This window comes from Strigops habroptila, chromosome 15 (assembly GCF_004027225.2).
Source record: "Strigops habroptila isolate Jane chromosome 15, bStrHab1.2.pri, whole genome shotgun sequence".
In the NCBI taxonomy this organism is placed as follows: Eukaryota; Metazoa; Chordata; class Aves; order Psittaciformes; family Psittacidae; genus Strigops; species Strigops habroptila.
The window spans coordinates 1476668-1495007 of NC_044291.2; the positions used below are offsets into that span (position 1 = coordinate 1476668).

At 41.9% G+C, this 18340-nt stretch overlaps 2 protein-coding genes across 2 annotated transcripts; both read left to right on the forward strand.

The window, feature by feature from the left end:
• Nucleotides 1–2754: 2754 nt before the first annotated feature.
• On the forward strand, nt 2755–13404 carry LOC115617183. Its single transcript, XM_030507403.1, has 12 exons — nt 2755–2835; nt 3187–3297; nt 4159–4262; nt 4891–5024; nt 5504–5649; nt 5766–5953; nt 6624–6711; nt 7517–7693; nt 7787–7962; nt 11104–11288; nt 12543–13300; nt 13348–13404. The coding sequence occupies exons 4-12, from the start codon at nt 4901–4903 to the stop codon at nt 13402–13404; spliced, it is 1899 nt and encodes a 632-aa protein (XP_030363263.1). The 5' UTR covers nt 2755–2835; nt 3187–3297; nt 4159–4262; nt 4891–4900.
• Nucleotides 13315–17910, forward strand: LOC115617190 (centrosome-associated protein 350). Its single transcript, XM_030507409.1, has 3 exons — nt 13315–15421; nt 16500–16628; nt 17497–17910. The coding sequence occupies exons 1-3, from the start codon at nt 13583–13585 to the stop codon at nt 17662–17664; spliced, it is 2136 nt and encodes a 711-aa protein (XP_030363269.1). The 5' UTR covers nt 13315–13582; the 3' UTR covers nt 17665–17910.
• The last annotated feature ends 430 nt before the right edge of the window (nt 17911–18340 follow it).

Sequence of the window (18340 nt, forward strand, 5' to 3'; positions counted from 1 at the left end):
CTGAAGAGCAGCCTAAAATAATAATGCAATTGAGCTGGCACAGTAGCTCTGGAGAAGGGCAGGATTGCCCTGACCTGGGCATCGAATGGGTCAACTCCTTCTGGATCTGTTGCTCCCTCCCACAGTAGCATTTCAGGATTCTTCACACCCCATCTTCAAACAATTCCAGGCAATGTAGTCAAAGTTGTGCTTACATCTGAAGTTGCAAGTATGTATTTTCGTAATAACTGGTTTGGACTGATTGCTGACATGGGCAGAAAGAGGAAAAGCTGTCCTTGATAAGTGCTTCTGCCTGGCTTCAAGTGATTAGAAAAATGAGACTTTTAGCCCAGCTTTCTTAATTATATGTCACAGATTCTACAGGGCTTTGCTGAGATTCTGCAGGTGCAGCGGAAAGTGATTTAATAAATGGCATTTTTTGAAAGACTGAGTGTATGTACATTGAAGCTATCTGGGGATGCAGAAACCCCATTCATCATAGCACAGGAGGACGTGAAGTTTAGCCAGATGGTATTTTCTTTAATGCAGGATGTTGCAGCACAAGAAATGCATCTGGAAATAGCCACAATTAGGAAAATTATGTTCAAAAGGAGTGAAAACAGACCAGAACAAACTTCTTACTCACTTTGATGTTAGTACCGTTGGCCAGGCTTTGAGCAGAACAACATTGTTCGGTTTGAGGCACAAACTGAAAACACTTGGCGGTTTTAAGCTCTATCGTAATGGATTACCATGCTTCACAATGGCCCATATCAGTATTAAAAGCTACTCAGACAACTTGACATCAGTAAGTTTAGCTTGTGATTTTTTTCTTTACAAAATGACCTTATTTGTTAGTTCTGAAGGAGGCTTCCTCAGCTGGCTTTCAAAGTGATGGGCTGTCTGCATAGCCACTGAAGAGCTCTTCACTTGTCTTTTTTCTATTACCTTGCTTAAAACCAGCAATAAAACTTCCCTGTAGAAACAACAGCTCTTTCACCCACTTTCATAAATACACCATTTCACAAAATCATCTCTGGTAAGTATATGCATTAAAGAGTCTAAATCAGTCCTCAAAATTGAGGGAAAACCAAGGATCTTTTAAAAAGGATCAACTCTTTGTTTGGCATGTGATTTCTAGGTAATTCACTCTGATTTTGCCCTTTCAAACAACCCTTCAGAACCAGGAACTATGCATTACTGAAGGAAAAGATGAGATTTTTATCCAGTCTCTTGATTCGGAAAAGTAGGGGGTTAAGAAAAGGCTCCCATAGTAACAGTCAGAGGTGACATTTGCAATCAAGCTGTTTATAAAAACACAGCAGCATTCTAATAGAAAATCTGCACCAGGCTTGAAGCATTAACATTTTATTTCACTCACATCCACGTAAAACAAAAAGCACCCTGGCATGCAAAGAAGCCCACGTCTCTGCTCCTTCCATGCTCAAGGTCCTTCACTATTTACAGCAAATTCAAACCTTGCATGTCATGGGCTTATCCTGAGGCTTGGGGTAATTTGAATTCAGACAATCTGGATGGGGATACAGATTTTATCTCAAGTTTCCAAATCAAACCTATTTCTATTTATGACCCATACTTCAATTCATTTATGGCTCTGGTTGCTGTGACAGTGGCACAGCACAGAGTAAACACGCAACCTGTTTGCATAAGCTTAGCAATTCATCTGAGGAGCTCAAAGCAGCCAAGAACATATCACTGGTAAACATTACATCACTTGCACTGTAAAAGACAGACAGGAGAGTTACAATAAGGAAGCAGCAGTGAAATAGGAGCACCTGGAACAAGAGTTCTTTTCCCCACTTAAATTGAAAGGTTTTTTCATGGGTTTGTTTCCTCCTGTGACAAAAGAGAGAAATCCGGTGGGACCCTGTACTGGGAGAAGCTGCAAGACAGAGGGGAGCTTTGGGAGCTCCAGTGATGCTGCTGGAGCTCCCAAAGAGGTGACCAGGTTGGGAAGCTTTTCTTCTTCTGTAACTAGTGGGTCTGGTCCTGTTGGTGCAGTGAAGGTGCAGTGGGAATAATAAGAGTGGCAATAACCCATGCTCTGAACTTCACGCTTAGAACAGGAATTACTCCCCAGTGCTTCAATTTCCTGACATAGGCCCTCCTGAGCCCTACCTCTTCCCCTCTCCCCAGTACTTGCAGGACTTTATGCTAACAGATTTCTTGACAGGATGTAGGTAGTGACATTTTCCTTCTTCATATATGTTAGAAGAAGTAAATGCACGCAGGGAAGTTATTCTGGGAATAAAGGCAGATGTCAGATCTGGGAGGCTTCCAAAAATAGGCCCAGGGAGGATTCAAAAGGAAAATGCACTTAGGAACAATGTACACATCCACCCATCCCCTTCTGGTGGTCCCTCGTTTGTGTCCATGTATTAGGACTCAGGCATGTTTTGAGAAGTACAGTCAGGCCTGAAATGCAGTAGAGTGCTGAGAAGTGTCCTGGGACCTCACTGAAAAGCCCACAATGCTGTTAGATCAGTTACAAGGTCTACAGGCATCAGTGATGACACAGCAAGTCGGCCCTGCTGGCAAAACACTTAGCAAATGCTTTAATCCCAAAGGACTTCAACAGCGTAGAAACTGTTTCAGGGCAGCAACTGGAGCCTGAGGAATCTGCTTTCACTGCCTCCCTCTGGTTAACTCTTTATTCAGCGAGCACTATTAAACAGAGCACAGACTTGTTAAATTAAGAAGTGGTGACTGTTACCACCTGTTTCCCAAGCTTCTGCAGGTGAGGGAGACCCTGGCTGCACAGAACTGGAAGAGAAGCACAGGAGCCATCTGGACTATTTGAGGCAAACCTCCCTACTACTGGCTCACAAACTGAAGGTACAGTAAGCAATTGATGCAGCAAGCAAAGAGCAATGCAAGTGCTGCTATCTCAGGTAAAAAGGTGCTAGCTCTCCCCCAAACCACATGTGTTTAGGATATAATCAGTTGGCATCAGCTGACTGCATCAGGTTTATAAAGCCCATGTACCTGTAAAGGGGAGGTGCCAGCCTTAAACTGCTATTTGGAGATCCTAGTCTGGCACTGGGGGTTAAGAATGCATTGCTCTGCTGGCCATGCAATGCCAGGGCTGCCTGCTCTTGGAATTTGCTGCCCTTCGCTTCCCCAGCTCTGGGGTAACACTTGACTTGGTTGAAAATATCATTTATAGTGTGTCGTTTCCTAACACAGGTCCATCAGCTGCAGCAGAGACAGCAGCTGACAGTGCTGAGGGAGAAAGCAAAGCTAGAAGTTCAAGAAAGCCGGAGGAGTTTGAATTACCTGCTTCAGCACAGTTCAGGGGTAAGTTATCATTTCAGCTCCTGTGTTACCACTTCTGGCTTCAGCAAAATGTTCCTCCAAACCCCACTGGGGTTTGCTTGGGGTTTTTTTTTTCCCCTCAATCAAAAGATTAAAAACTGTAGATCAGGGTAATTTTTTGGAAGTGCCCAAGTCTCTCAGGTAATGGAGTCCCTTAGGCTGTTCCTTGGACTGGTGATCTGAAATCACTTGGTCCTGCAGCTTTTTGTGTCTGTGGCTGGTTTTGCGATAAAATTGAAGAGGTTTTTCAGTCCTCAAGAGATAAGTATCCTTTCAAAGACAAAAAAAATTCACAGATAAGCAGGATGCTAAAGTTTTTGTTGTTTACCTTCCAGCCTCAGATTCTGCAGTCAGCTGGGGACTGATGGACTTCAGTGTCTATTTCTTAGAATAAGAATTCAGCCTCATACATACAAGCACAAGCTCAGACCTTATCTGCCATTCCAAGCTCTCGTTACATCATTGGGAGTATTTACTTTGCCAGATACTTCAGCTCAATTAATGTCTCTCAATATGTTGGAACAGCTTGGACAGAAGTGATCTCTCTAGGGTTTTTCCTAAAAGCCCTTAGGATGAACACAGTACCCTGACTCCCATGAAAGCAGCTCTAAATACAAGACAGTTTGTGAGCTGTTGCACTACCTTACTTCCATATGCCCACACAGGCTTTTCCCTGTGAGCAGTATCCAGCTCATTAGTTAATCCAAATCTTTAGGAATTATTGGTGTATGAAAAGCATCATCTACAACAAAGAGCTTTCCCAAGAAGATGAGGGAAAAAAGCAGAACAGTTCTGCCTTTCAAATAGATCATTCAGGTCTCCAGATGATTTCTGTGTTTGCAGGAGTGCAGTAGCTCCAATGGCAGTTATCCTTCTGTGCCAAGATTGGGCTGTGCAGAGCCAACGCAAAGAGGACACCGACCAGAAGGGGACAACACAGTTGGCAGGTACAGGAGGCAGTATACAACGAGGGACTGCAGCAGTTTAGCCTGTGGTTTGACTACATGAATTACTTGCGGCACTAGAGCATTTGCAGTGTGTTTCTGAAATAGATGCTTGTTTCAAGTCATTCAAAAGCAGTTTACATGGCTGTTACATTATCTTTAGGACTATAACCCATTCTATTCATTCAGATTTCTGCTGTGAAATATCCATCTTTATAGTACAGTCTTTCTACTCCAATTTATGCAATAGCATAAATGCCTTTCCAGTGTTGTGGGAGATTTTGCACTTTCTTAAAAGACAGAAACCCCTTTGAAACTTGTGGGGAAAATACAATTTTCCTCATTTTGCTTTACCATCATGTACCTTGGCGTGAATGACAATATTGTATGTGCACGTTTTTATGTTCATTTCAAGTGGCATAGATTAAAGACTAGAGAATTGCTTCTAGAGTCTTACACATAAAATTACCAGAAAGGTGCTTTGGCACAGGTAAAAATTCCAGTATTGCATAAAAATGAGCACCATTCTGGTTTGAGAAAGATTCAGCCTTCACAGAGGACTTAACTATGAAAGCTGGAATTGAAAACATATCTAACTGCAATGAGAAAATATTTCCTTTCTTACCTTCAGTAAGCAAGAGATGCATTCACGGAAACCACCTGCATTGGAGACCGAAAGAGACCACAGTCCAGTGGATCCCAAAATAGTAGAAGAAAGAAAACCTCTGACAGAAAGGGGTTCTTATCCCTCAGTGCTTCAAGAAGGTGAACACTAAGTTAAAGGATTTGGTGGTATAGGGCAAACAACAGCGCTTTGTAGCATGGCTGGAACATGGAATCACAAAGCTCACTAATTTGATTGTGAAAGTTTTGACCTAAATACTTCTATTCATTATGCATATTTAAACCAGAGCAGTCTCCCTTTGTACTCCTGACTCTTCTACAGAAAATCATCTTTGAAGTTCAGAGTTATTTGCCCTACCAATTACTTCTCCTTTTAAATTTTTACCTGTTTGCCATGATTTCACTTGGAAGTGAGGCCAATGCCCATAGCTTGTTCCTGTCAGCAAAGAGCTGTGGGGTGATGTTCCTCGGGCTCCTGCTAAGGGCAGCGCATGGGCCCGGCTGCCAACTCTTTGCAAAGGCTCCTTGAACTCCAGAATGCATGTGAAGTCATGTACTGTGGGAACTGGTTTTTGGTGTCTTCTTTGCCTTCTGTTACAGCAAAATGCTTTTTCCCTCAGGATCCCTGCCGGCAGAGCACAGGGAGCCACTGCACAACCATCAAGCCTTTAACTTGCCATCGCCTCTGGTGAATGTGCACCACGAGGAGACCCTGGCAGGGGATGACTCCAAAGAGAGCAGTGAACAGGCCAGCTCTGGCAGCCAGGTAATGCCAGTTCTCGCACTAGTGTGTGGGGTGCTCGTTTTGGGGTTGTTTTGCTTGTAGTCCCCATGTCAAACTCTCACCTCACCCATAAAGATGGTGCTCTGCTCTGTCCCCAGTGGAGCGAGGTCGGCCGGCACTATGGAGGCTCCAGCACCTTCTGCCATCTGAGCTTGGCCATGGCGGAGCAGTGCCTGAGGGGAGAGGAGCTGCGAGCTCGGCACCAGGCTGCCCTCCTCAAGCTCCGCAAGAAAGCTCTCCAGGAGAAAGCCAGGGCTGAGCTGGCCTGGCTGGGACACCAGGAACGGTGAGGGGAGGCGCGGGGCAGGACACCACAGACCTGCCATGGCGGGGCCCTCAGCAGTCAGAGGCGCTCAGCCGGGATAGTCTGTCTTCGTTTGAGGGGAACAGAGCAAATATAAAATACTTCTCACAGAGTAAGTGCAGGAGGAGAGGAGTCCGTGCAGTTTTATCCTCCCCAGAGCACAGCTGAGCTCCATGCTGCAGCTTCGTCCTCGTGTGGTGCGAGCCTCTCCTCAGCGCCATCATGGCCGGTGTGAGACCCCTGGCGCAAGATGTCCCCCGGCGCTGACGGGGCTGAGGCACCAGGATGGTGCAAGGCGCCCCTCAGTGCTGCCTGTGCTGAGGTGCTGTCAGGGGTGGTGAGAGACCCTGGTGCAAGGCGTCCCTCAGTGCTGACTGGGCTGGGGCACCGTGAGGTACAGTTAGAGTCTCCCGGTTCATGGCGTCCCTCACGAGCCGGTGCTGTGCACTGAGTGGTCAGGGAAGGTCTGGCTGCCTCAGGAGGGCTCCTGGCAATATGGCCGTGGGGCGGTGAGATGTCCCCCAAGTCTAGCAGAGCCCTCCACAGCCACTGCTGCTTTCCAAGCTGCTATCCCTGGCATTGCTTTCTGAAGAGCGTTAAATTACTGGTATTTAATTATCTGATTGTGATCCCATCCTTCTCTGGTCTCCAGCTGTCTGGAAAACCTGCAGGATAGTGAGGGAGCCTCAGCCATGGCCGCAAAGCAGCGGGAAATCCTAATGGAGCTGAAACAGGAGCAGGTAACGCTGCAGCAAGAGGGGCTGGGTTTCATCTTCTAAACAGTGGGAGGATGCGACATGGGGAGCTGCTGGAGCAAGTGGGGTTTGCTTTCTAAAAAAGTCACTGGTGTCTTTGCACATGCATTATTCTGATTTGCTTCCTACATTCAGTGAGGGGGTTTTTGTGTCCAAGTCAGCAGTCTGCACATCTTGGAGAAAAGAAAACATCTTTTCTTCTTTTTCTATTTTTTTTCCCTGCTATTCCACAATTTTCGTGGACTTTTCTGTTTGTGCCATAACAATAAAACATATAATGCAGAATTCCACTGATGTATGCAGATTTATGCTTCTGATGTTGAAGTACATTAATCTGACAGCTAATTTTATAGTCTCGGTTCTTCTGCTCCTGAGAGGAATGTGGGGCTCATAATTACACTTGGTAGTCAGAAAATTTCTGTCCTGTTCCTTATGTAGTACAAGCCTCCCCTTTACTTCAAGGAATTCCTGTGCAAATGACAAGCATCCCAGAGTTTTGAATGACCTGAAGATAATCAATTTCCAAAGGTCTCACCTCTCAGACACCCCATCTTTCAGGCAGTGAAATATATCCCTTTATTTGCCATTAGTTTTCATGGGTATTCTCCAGTCAGCATTAGTAAAAAATAAAACTACAAAATCCTTACAGAAAGAGGAACAAACTTGCATATTGAATTCTCAGGATATTTTGAGAGTGTTGCTGCCTTATGTTAAGAAATACTGTACATATTATTAAGTAGGTCTCTCTTTTGTTATCTTAGCTTTTATGCTCTTTCTTCACTTTGCATAGGCAGAAATCCAGCACCTGCAAAACATCTACAGGGCGGCCCATCAGGAAAGAAAACTAATATTAAAGCAGCAAAGAGAAATCTTAATGATGCAGCATTTGACAGCACAACTCCAGGAAAAGCTTCATGATTTGGCTGGGAAGGAAGAGGCTACTAAACCACAGTCACTAGATACCTCGGTGGGTTCTCTGCGTGGGTAATAGAGAGGCGAAGAGCTGACAGTACACCTGAGGAACCCAGGTGAAACCTCACATGTTACCTTTTCCTTTTAGCTTACAAGGAGCTCAGCAGCTGAAGAAGAAATAAAGCTGAAGACAGTGAGACTTATTTCTAGCCCAAAGTTATACTCTTCAGCAGAGTCTATGGCCAACCCAGAAAGGCCTGATCTGTCTGGGAACAGGGACAGTTGTGTCCAGCTAGAGAATAAACAAAGAAAGAAATATGAGGGGTAAGTAAAACCCTTTCCCCAGCGATAGCTGAAGGTAAGAACCAGTCCAGTGGAGAAGATGGCAGCTATGTCCTAGATAATTGTGTGAGCTTTAAATGCTCCCAAGAAGGACTTTTATAATGGTAAGTTTTGAAACCCTTTGTGTTCAGGCAGTTGATGCATCAAGATCCCTGCTTATCATTCTGACCAATTGGCTTATTGTTTGTGTCCTCCATCTGTCCAACCTACCATCTGGTGTCCAAAATGGTAAGTTCCTCAGGGCAGGGACCAGCTTACTGCACAATGTAACAGGGTATAAGTTGGTGAACACCACCAAGTAAACTAAGGTGTGTGGGTCCATAGCTGGAGATCCTTTTCATAACACTGACTAAATTCCTGAGGTGGAATACATTCATCGCTTCAATATATCAATAAGAAATAGTGTATTTATTTCAGATCTTTCCATTCTTTAAAAAGAAGCACACTTCTGTGCAGGTCCAAAAAAAAAGTGTTTTAAGTGAAATCTTGAATTTGATCAGGAAGTTGTTTAAGTCAGTATTTACATCAACTGCACTTTTTATCAGTGTTATTTTTCTTTATCAGAAAACACACAATCTCCTGGTGGTTACAGGGAGTTACACTGTGATCTCAGTTCTTCTGTATGTCACAAATATAAACTCCTTCAGCAGAACAAACTAAATCTGGGCCTCAATCCTGAAATTTAGTCTGTGTCTATGTATATATCTCATGCATATATGTACGTAATTGTGTAGTGCTGTGATTTCAATTTGTCATTAGAAGTTGGACAAGTTTGTTTCATGCTGAAAAAAGCCCTGTTGGTCTGCCACCATAAGCTTATTTCACATGGAAGGGGCTGCACTGAGTAATAAACTATTTAATCCTGTTTGCAAAAGGTGGAGTAATATTTGTTCTCCAGGCAGTTGTGTTTCATTAGATGGCTCCATGCTCCTGTTTGCAGTGTCACAATCCTCTGGGCTACAAGAAAGCCAGTTCTTGCAGGCTTTATGTATTAATTTCAAACTCTGCATTTTTGTGAAAGAGGGTGAACATATTTCACCATGATTCTCTGCTGTATAAAATGCAGTATTATCTATGTCTGTGGGACTGGGGCCTGTCACTGCAACGTTAGGAACAAATGGAGCTTTGACATCAGGCCTAAGAAAGTTACTTTACATAGCATTATGAATATGGAATTATGAAATACTGAATATATTTTGATGATGCCACACAACTGCTAATGATAGTTCACATTTTAATTTTATTTAACTACAATTTCAAAACACTTTGCAACTACATGTTCATTAGACCTCAGGATACCCATACAGAATGAGTGGAAACGTATTGATTTAATTGGTAACACTCACTCCTTTGTCTCCTCTGGCTCTGAGCCTATGTATCACTTAACCCCTCAGAGCAGGTTTGTGTTTCGTTTAGGATTTAATCATGGAAGGCTTTTGTACTACATGGGGCTTAATTTTATGCTTAAACTGGAGCGTAGAAATGTCATGTAAAATGCCCACAGCCAGAGGTAATTGAGGAGTTCAGCACTGCCTCCTGTTCCCCAGGTGCTGTATCACCCATTGCTTCCCACCGAGCTGCAGGAGCTGAGCAGTGCGGATGAGGGCCCAGCAATACCCACACTGCTCACAACAGCAGTCTTCCAAAGCAGACTCAGATGAACAAAATCTAGTTTGCTTCAGAAAGATAAAAAAAATAAGTAAAGACAAATACATATCTATATGAATTAGAAACCCCCTTCCACTCAGTGTTACCCAGACCTTTAGCAGACTAGTGAGTCAGGTTTGTGCATTTACTTAAGCCCCCACAGGGAAAGGCTTTCAAATAAATCCCTGCACAGAACTGATCTATAATTCACAGGTTTATTGATTACAAGCCACAGAAATCTTTAAAAGGTTTCTTGGCTGTGCTTTCACTTCTTTTTACTGACAAGCCTGCTCATAGGAGAACAGTGAATATTGGCATCAGTCTAGAGCAGAGGGGGCCTGGTGGAACTCATGATACACCCAAAATCTGGCTGCTGTGTGACAGTGCATAGATCTCCTCCTTGTCTAAAAGTGCAGAGTGGAAATGACACTAACTATCCAACCAGTGCAGGTATGTTCATATCTTATACTGATCAGGAAGGCAGTTGATAAGCAGGGCTGCAAGGGGCTGGAAAATACATCTAAAAATTAAAGCAAACCAAAATAATAAATAAATTACAGGAAAAGCTGCTGGTTTAGTTTTGTTAATGGATGGTGCAAGGAATACAGAAACTTGTAATTATTATAAATGGACAAGCTTTTAGCTAAGAATTGGGAATGCATCTTCTGAATTGGGATACTTAATTTAAAGTCCCTAATCACTAGTGGTGGTGAATACTATATAGTCATTAAGAAAAAATAATGAATGGGGATTTAGCTTCTCGACACTGTCATATTGTTGATTTTCATCTATTCAAGAACATATTTAACTTTCTAAACTGTTATTGTAGTAAAAAAAGATAATCCCCAAACCCCAACAAAACCAAAACAACCTGCACGTAGATCACTGTTTTTTCTGGACTTACTCCCCTGTGTATACTAGAACTTGTGCCGCTAACAGGAAAGCCTGTGACTATGAATTGTGTTACTTTATGCTTTTGCAGTAAGGAGACTGTTTAGAAAGTTCAAGGTCACCATCGTGTTCAGTATCTGATGTCTGAAATGTCCATAAAGTTGCAATGCTATGTTTAAAGTGGAAAAACTAATGAGATCTATTGGAACCTGCTACAGTATCACAGATTGGAAATGGGGGAGGCAAACAGGTTTGGAGCTCGACCCTGGTTCTGCCTTTTCAATGCTGATGATTTCTTCAGTCTCCTCCTGTTCTCATCTATGAAGATTAAAAACCTGACTCTATAAAATACAGTGTCAAGTGAGAGGGAGGGCAAAGGAGAGGAAAAATACACTCTTCAGGGTGCTTTTGACTTTACTAATTTGCTGGTTTAAAAAACATATGTGCATGTGAGCACTCCACAGGTACTATCAAGCGCTACCAGAAGCATTAATTCATACCTTTATTGATTTCATATAGATTTATCATGATTAACTTGGAAACACAAAACCAACCCACAACCATTAATTCCTTGTCTGTTTACAGCTTTTCTACTGAGAGCAAGAGAATACTGGGACAGTACCAAAAGCAGGCAGAGGCGTTGCCAGGTTTGGAGCCATCCCTTGGTGTGCAAGGTCCTGATGTGTCTGAAATGGTGGCCAAGAAAGTGTGTGGTGCTAGTGGTCAAACCACAGGCTCAGTCTTTATCATTAAAGACTGCAAAAACACAGGTACCCAATAAAGAAGATCTCTGTAGCAAACCATGTTTGTGACTGCTTAGTACATGTGACAGCAAGTTCACAGTGAAAAACTTGAGGATGCCTTCTACCTCGTGTAACTTATGCCTTGTTCAGGTAGAAAATACTCTTCAAGGAACTGGTAAATCATATTTAATGCTATTATGTCCAATCTGTTTCAGCCACTTCAATCAAACTTTAATCCAGACAGAAAGAGAGACAATCTCCTCATTTATTACCTAAGTGTCTTGCACAATTTACCCAATATATAAATCACTGCTAGGCAAGATGGTGGAGATCTCACAAAGGTTTATTATCAGATATGATTATACTGCTTCCTCAGAACAAAATCATAACTTATTCTGATCGTGTCATTAACAATTTACTCTCTTTTGAGGCATTTTCTCCAATAATTCAAGGGTGTTCTTTTTAAAAGAACATAGATCAGTTGAAGATAGACTTCGACAGGACATGCTGGAGTTATTTTTGTTTCCAGGTTTTATCCTCAGTTCATATTTCTTGCTTTTAGTAGGACATATAATGAATAAAACTGGCTGTTTATATAGGAGCCAGTTATATCATTTACATAGCTCTGTGTATGCATAATCTCTGCACTATAAATATTTACATATTGTGGCAATATTTCAAATTTGTGTTAGTTTTCTAATGAACTGTCTTTCTGCATTTACTCCATAGTGAGGGAGACTATAGATTTGTGTAAGACTTAAAACCAGTGGTCTTGATGATAGAAGTTTGGCGTAGGCTGCACCTTCTCTAGATTCCCAAGCCTAGCTTTGGGCATGTGGGTGCCAAATTGTCTGAAATGAATCCTGTCCCTCAGGCAAAGAGAAGATTTTCCATGGGCTTCAGTGGACCACAGTCTCACCATTAGCATTTTGACTTCATTTTTGTATTTGGCAAGAAGTCTTTACTTAGTGGGCTGAAATAATAGAGATTTTAAAGAAAATCTTGCATTCAGACTTTTCTGATCCATTACATTGGACACTACTGTATTTGTTTGCTGCACCACTGAGTTCCTCATCTTTATTTGATAAATTTTTTTGTTTTTACAATGATATTAAAAATAGCCTTAATCTTGACCGTGTATTTAATGCTACTGTCTTCTGAACACAACTTCCAGCTGAGGTCTACTGGATTTGAATCCTAAGTTACCTGTCAGCAACCTCTTCTACAAAATAATATTGTTATGAAATCTGTTTTATTTGATTTTTTTATTGAATGTTCCAGTTAAAGAAGTGGATGTGCCTGTCCCTTATGAGACCCAGCAGGTGGATGGTGGGCAGTGTTTGAAGCATTTGGACCACATTTCTTATGAAGCTCCTGATAAAGAACTAAACTTAAAAGCATTTTCTGAAGGATTAACTTCCACTGACTCACTGCTCAGGCTGAACAACTTCTCCCCGAGATGTCAAAGTGCCAGATTGGACTCTTCACTCCCGGAGTTTCAGCAAGTGTCTGCAGTTTGGATTGACATCTCAGAAAGTTCCAGTTCAGATTCTGAATCAGAGCTGAAAACTGGAGAGGACACAGATGTCAGTATCCCACAAGAGTTTGTCTGTGAGAATGGTGATGCATTTGCTAATGTTTCAAAAGAGATGCTCGTAGCAAGAAGCAATGGGAAGGAAACATTACCTAGTGACAAACACACTGAACATGAAGTGCCCGAAGAGCACAGCGCTGAGGCTTCATCACACTTCCAGAAATACCCTGGAGATGATTCAGATCATGGCTGCACTGATCAGTTGCTTTCTTTCATTGCATCAGACAAAGTAAATGCCTCAGCACATTCCTCCCAATCTGATAACCCTGCCAAGGGAATGGATGAGCTACATCTGGGTGACTTGGGAAACGACAGTAGAAACAAAGCCTGTTCTCAGGAGGTCACAAGCCAGGGTAAAGATGCAGTTGCCAGCTCCTCATGCAGTGATGATATCTACTCACCTAAGATCAATGAACTGCAGAAACCTACTCCTGCAACTAGCAGAGTGAAAAAGGATGCTGGAATTAACGGTTTCTGTGTGGATCAAAATAGAAACCTAACGAGGTTTCCACTGACAGATTCTTTGAGACATCTAGATTTGGTGACTGACCAGCTTAGGAACACTGTCTCTTTTCTACCTGACAAAGATACTGAAAATAACAAATTATTGGTATGTCTATCCTCAAGAAACTTATCTGCTTTGGGAGGTGAAAATAATCATGCACAATTTTTGAACAAGAAACTCAAATCCAGCAAACCCAGTCACATTGTATCTCTGCCCACATCCATGCCTGGAATTTCTGAGGAAGTCCATACAGAAACCAACTCATTTGAGTCCTTGCAAAGGGTGGCTACAGAAAACCAAAATATCTCCACAACTGAAAGGCAAGACATAAAGGAAGAAAAGAGGGGACTGTTTTCTTTTGTCTCCTCAAAAAAGCAATTGCTTCAAGCTGAGAACTGCTCTTCCAAAGGTGAATATGATACAATTTTCATTAGTGATGAGGGTCTCCCACCAACCGATGAGGAAACCCTGTCAGAAATACTGTCTCCCATTGATGAAGTATTGTCCTATGGAAGTGCTGACTTGTCATCCTCTACTAAAAAAGATTTGTCATTTCCAAGCGAAGATCTTCCTCCTCCCCCTTCAGGTGCAGATGCAATGAAAAATGATGATTCTAGCTTCAGTGTGGATGGTTTCCCATCTCCACCGGAACAAATGACAGTCTTGGAGACTAGACAGTGTATGGATGAAGACGTATCACTGAAAATGGACACATTACCCCCATTACCTGATAACATCGTGCCTGAGGAATCTCCCCTCCTCAGTCAAGAGACAACTGATATTTTTTCAACACAGGATGTTACAATCTCAGAGCAATCTTTAGTTGAAGGTATTCCTGGTGCAAAGGAGAGCTTATCAGAAAACCAACAAGGAGAACATGAGACACCTATCCAGCATGCAGAGTTTCTGCCTGTGTCAAATGCTGCTTCTAGTCAGGCCAAGGAAAGTCTTGATTTCACAAAGCAGCAATGCAAAACGTACTTAGCACTGCCCAAAGCTGAGGATGACAGTGACGACCCATTGTCATCATTTGAAATTGGGGACAGAGTGTTAGTAAAGCAGACCCAACCTGGAACCCTCATGTTCAAAGGACAGACTTATTTTGATAGTGGCCACTGGGCTGGTGTTGCACTTGACAAAGCTGAAGGTGATAATGCTGGCACTTACAAAGGGGTGAAGTATTTTGAGTGTGCTCAGCACTGTGGTGTCTTTGTCAGACCTGATGAGATCTCTCACCTGTTGGGGGCTAAGGAAAATGATTCCAGTTACAGTGGGGATGAAGACTCTGACTCCTCCTATGATGATGAATCCTTCAAAGGAGACCGCAAATATTCTGAAGGTGATGAGCAGAGAGCAGGGTTTACAGAAGAGAAAGCAGAAGACACAAACAGTGTGGGAGGATCAGAAGTGAAAGAAACCCAGGCTGGGTTACACGCTGCATTGCTGTCTGGAAAAGGACAAAAGTTTCCACATTGTGACCAGTGTAATGAAATCCTTCATCAAAATAACATAACACGCTTGGGATCAGAAAAACCAGAACCAACACAAATAAAACAAAGGACACTTGCAAATGTGCTTCCAATGAAAAGTAAGACTGGTAACACAGATGAGGGAAACACAAGCAAAAATATTTGTAGCTTGGTAGAGGATCAGAAAAGGAATAAACTTGCTGGTGATATTGCAAGTGAATGTGATAAAAAACTTCTGCTTGATATTTTAATTGCATTTTCTGAACCAGCTCAACACAAATATAAAAGTGCCTTTGAAAAAGACATGGTGAATTATGGCAGAGGCCTAAAACAAGAAGACTCTCATAAACTGTTTCTCCTCAAAGAAAACTCAGTTTCTATCTTATCCGAACCATCAGCAAAGGTTTCCGATGTCTTGCTGTGTGACTCTGACATGCGTAGCGTTCACAGTTGTCACACAGTAGCAGAGAGAATTGCAACTCAATTTGTAGACGATGCAGTTAAAGAATATAAGAAGATTAAAAGAAAACATGGCTTAAAAGCAGACAAGATATTTCCTTTATTTCCAGAGGCTTCTCCAGTCGCTTTGCCAGTAAGTACAGTGAGAAGGTTTTTGTCTAAACTCCTGGACCTGAAATTTTGTCTACACAGACAAGCATTTGTGTTGCTCAGTTGTTTTTCATATCCATAAAAATCATGTCAGCATTTGCAACCAGATTTCTGACTTAATCTGACCCTCTCACCAACACATGCTGGTGAGACACACACAAAAGCAATACTTGTACAAATTAGATCAGTGGCACTCAGCTCCTTGGAAGGAAACTGTGAAGTTTCTCTTGTGATACTGCAGTACAGTTCCTATGTTAAGGGATTGTCTGCATATTCTGTAGAAGAATTATGGACCCCAGAAAACATCTATTCAGATTTCAATCTGAAATCAGTGTGCCAAAGTACTTTGAATGTAATGATCTCCCAGGGAACGATTTGGAAACAGAAAGCAAGAGGATGTATAATCAGGTATTTTTAAAGCAGTAACTGTTATTCAACTCGCCCAGTGTTCTGTACACTGACTCATATTAGTACTTAATATTATTCTAGCTGTTAACACTAAATATAGCTAAAGGAGCACTGGAAGGTATTGCAAAGTACTGCTTCTGGGTAATCTGCTGCAAAATAATTCTACTAGAATGGATGTCCTTGCTGTGATACGAGCCTTTTGCTAGAGCTCTTCCATCATAACACCCTGGACACACAGCCCAGCATCTGGTTTGGGTCTGTTCAGAAAGAGCCAAGCTTCTTAGAAAGTTGCAGATTTGAGTCCTGGTCTCCTATTTTGGATGGTCCTGCTGAGTTTGAACAGATCTTTATGTTCCTCAGCATCCTGGAACTACTGAGGTTTGTGGACCTCTGTCTACACAGGGAGACTAAAGGCCCCCATCAGGGCCACACTTAGTGAGTGCTCACACATTACTGTCCAACCCCTGCTATACAGGCTGATGCGTTCTTCAGCATAGGAACATCAGCGATGCAGGTGATGTCAGGAAATTTTGCACTGAGATGCAAACCTCTACTGTCACCAGCCTAATATCCTTCAGAAGGGCTGGGAAACCTCTGAAAGGGCATCAGTGAAAGAACTGGTTTATGCTGGTACTGTGGTTTTGTTGTTGCAGGTTATACTTGATTTGACCCGTGAGTTGCTATGTGCAGAATATCAAGTGACTGCAAATCCAAATGCATTTCCGTGGATGAGAGAAAGTTCCAGGCATCTTTGCAGAAGAGCAGATGTCAGTGATGTCAAGGTACATTCTGGAAACACGAAGTGTACAATAACAAGAGTCAGGGAGGAGAGCAGATAATTGTCATGGCAAAAAGACAGTGTGAAATTTGGGAGGATGATGGCAGTGTAACTGAGGTGATTAGAGAACAGCATTGCTCTGATGCTTATAAGCAGACTGAGCTGATTAAAGTGTACAGAGTTCTATAGAATGAGAATGGGGCTTCTAAATCTCCCTGGTTACGACTATCTTGGGCGTAACCTTTAAAGTAATCTTATATCTAAAGCATGTTGGTTGCCCAATATTGATCAGCTACTTCTAGATCAGTTCCCTAAACTCTGGGATGTTTCTAGATCTAAAGCTGGATCTTCACGCTGGCACCCTGGCAGCCTTCTCACTGACAGAATTCCTGTGGGAAGAATTCTTTTCAGCCTCTTTTATTTTGTAGACATTTGCTCAGGGTGAAATTTTTAAAATAATGAACCTGGAAAAGAATGACTTAGGAATGAAAAGAAAATTCCTTAATATGACCAAGTATGGCAACTGTAAGAGAGCCAGAGTGGACCTTATTCTGGTAAGCATCTTCCATCTGGAGATTTGTTTTAATTTTCTCTAGGTTTAAACTAGAAGATCTCATGCTTTTGAGAGAGTTGTGTTTTCTCAGAATAACTTCAGAACTGCAAGTTATTGCCTTCTTTTTCAGTACACTTGCAATAATAATCCAGTATTTCCAGCTCTTGTGAGTGGTTCAAATTAAATACATTAAATCAATGATGCATATCTAAAGCTGTTGGATTAGGTACAACGTCTTGGCACCTCTCAGAACAGACCATGCTCTCATTCTTGAAGTATTATACATAATTAAAATCTCTGCAATAAAATTGTATTTTAGATTCAGGAACTCTGCAAAGAAGAATCTCAATGGACTTACTATGATGATGATGAATTAACTGTGAAGATGAGAATGACTGAAGACATATTTGGTAGCTTGATCCTCGATACCATCAGAGTTCTTAACAAGATCTATCTGAAAAAGCCCGTGATTCTAAGATTTCCTTAAAAGATTTTTAAGGAATTTTTATCTCTGATTTTTAAAATATTTCTGTTTTTTAGGCAAGGAATGCAGGATTTCAGAATTTTAGTTCTGACCTTGTGCCAAATACCAGTGGAGCATTGGCCTAATTTGTGTGTTTACAACAAAAGGATGCAGAGACTTAAGCAGATAGAAAAATATTACCCAAAATATTCTCCTTGTGTTTTGTGCTTTGGAAATGCTCCTTAGGGTCAGTGATCATCTTTGATGTCACACACGAATCTAAATCACTATTCACTTTGGCATTTTAAGAGTACATGTTTTAAAATTGTATCCTAGTCTCTATAAACAGGGTTCAACCCCAATTTATGTGTAAATTATCTTATTCTTTGTTACCATGTTCAGGCTGTGAATGATGACAGGTGAATCATACTTTGAAAATAACATTCACATAATCATAGGTGACTTAAGAATGTAAATGTACAAATGGAATTAAATCTCCTAGAAATGGAATTGCTGTGGACCTCTGGAGTTTGGAATAAACTCCTCTAACTGGAACAAGCCTAAAACTTTTCCTGACGGGTACAGCAGAGTTAAAGGTCACTGCATCAGTTTCATATGGTTTTTATATATATATATATTTTTTTTTTTTCCCCACTGTGGAACTGGTTAAAAGGAGCCTGGAGATGGCTTCAGAGATGTG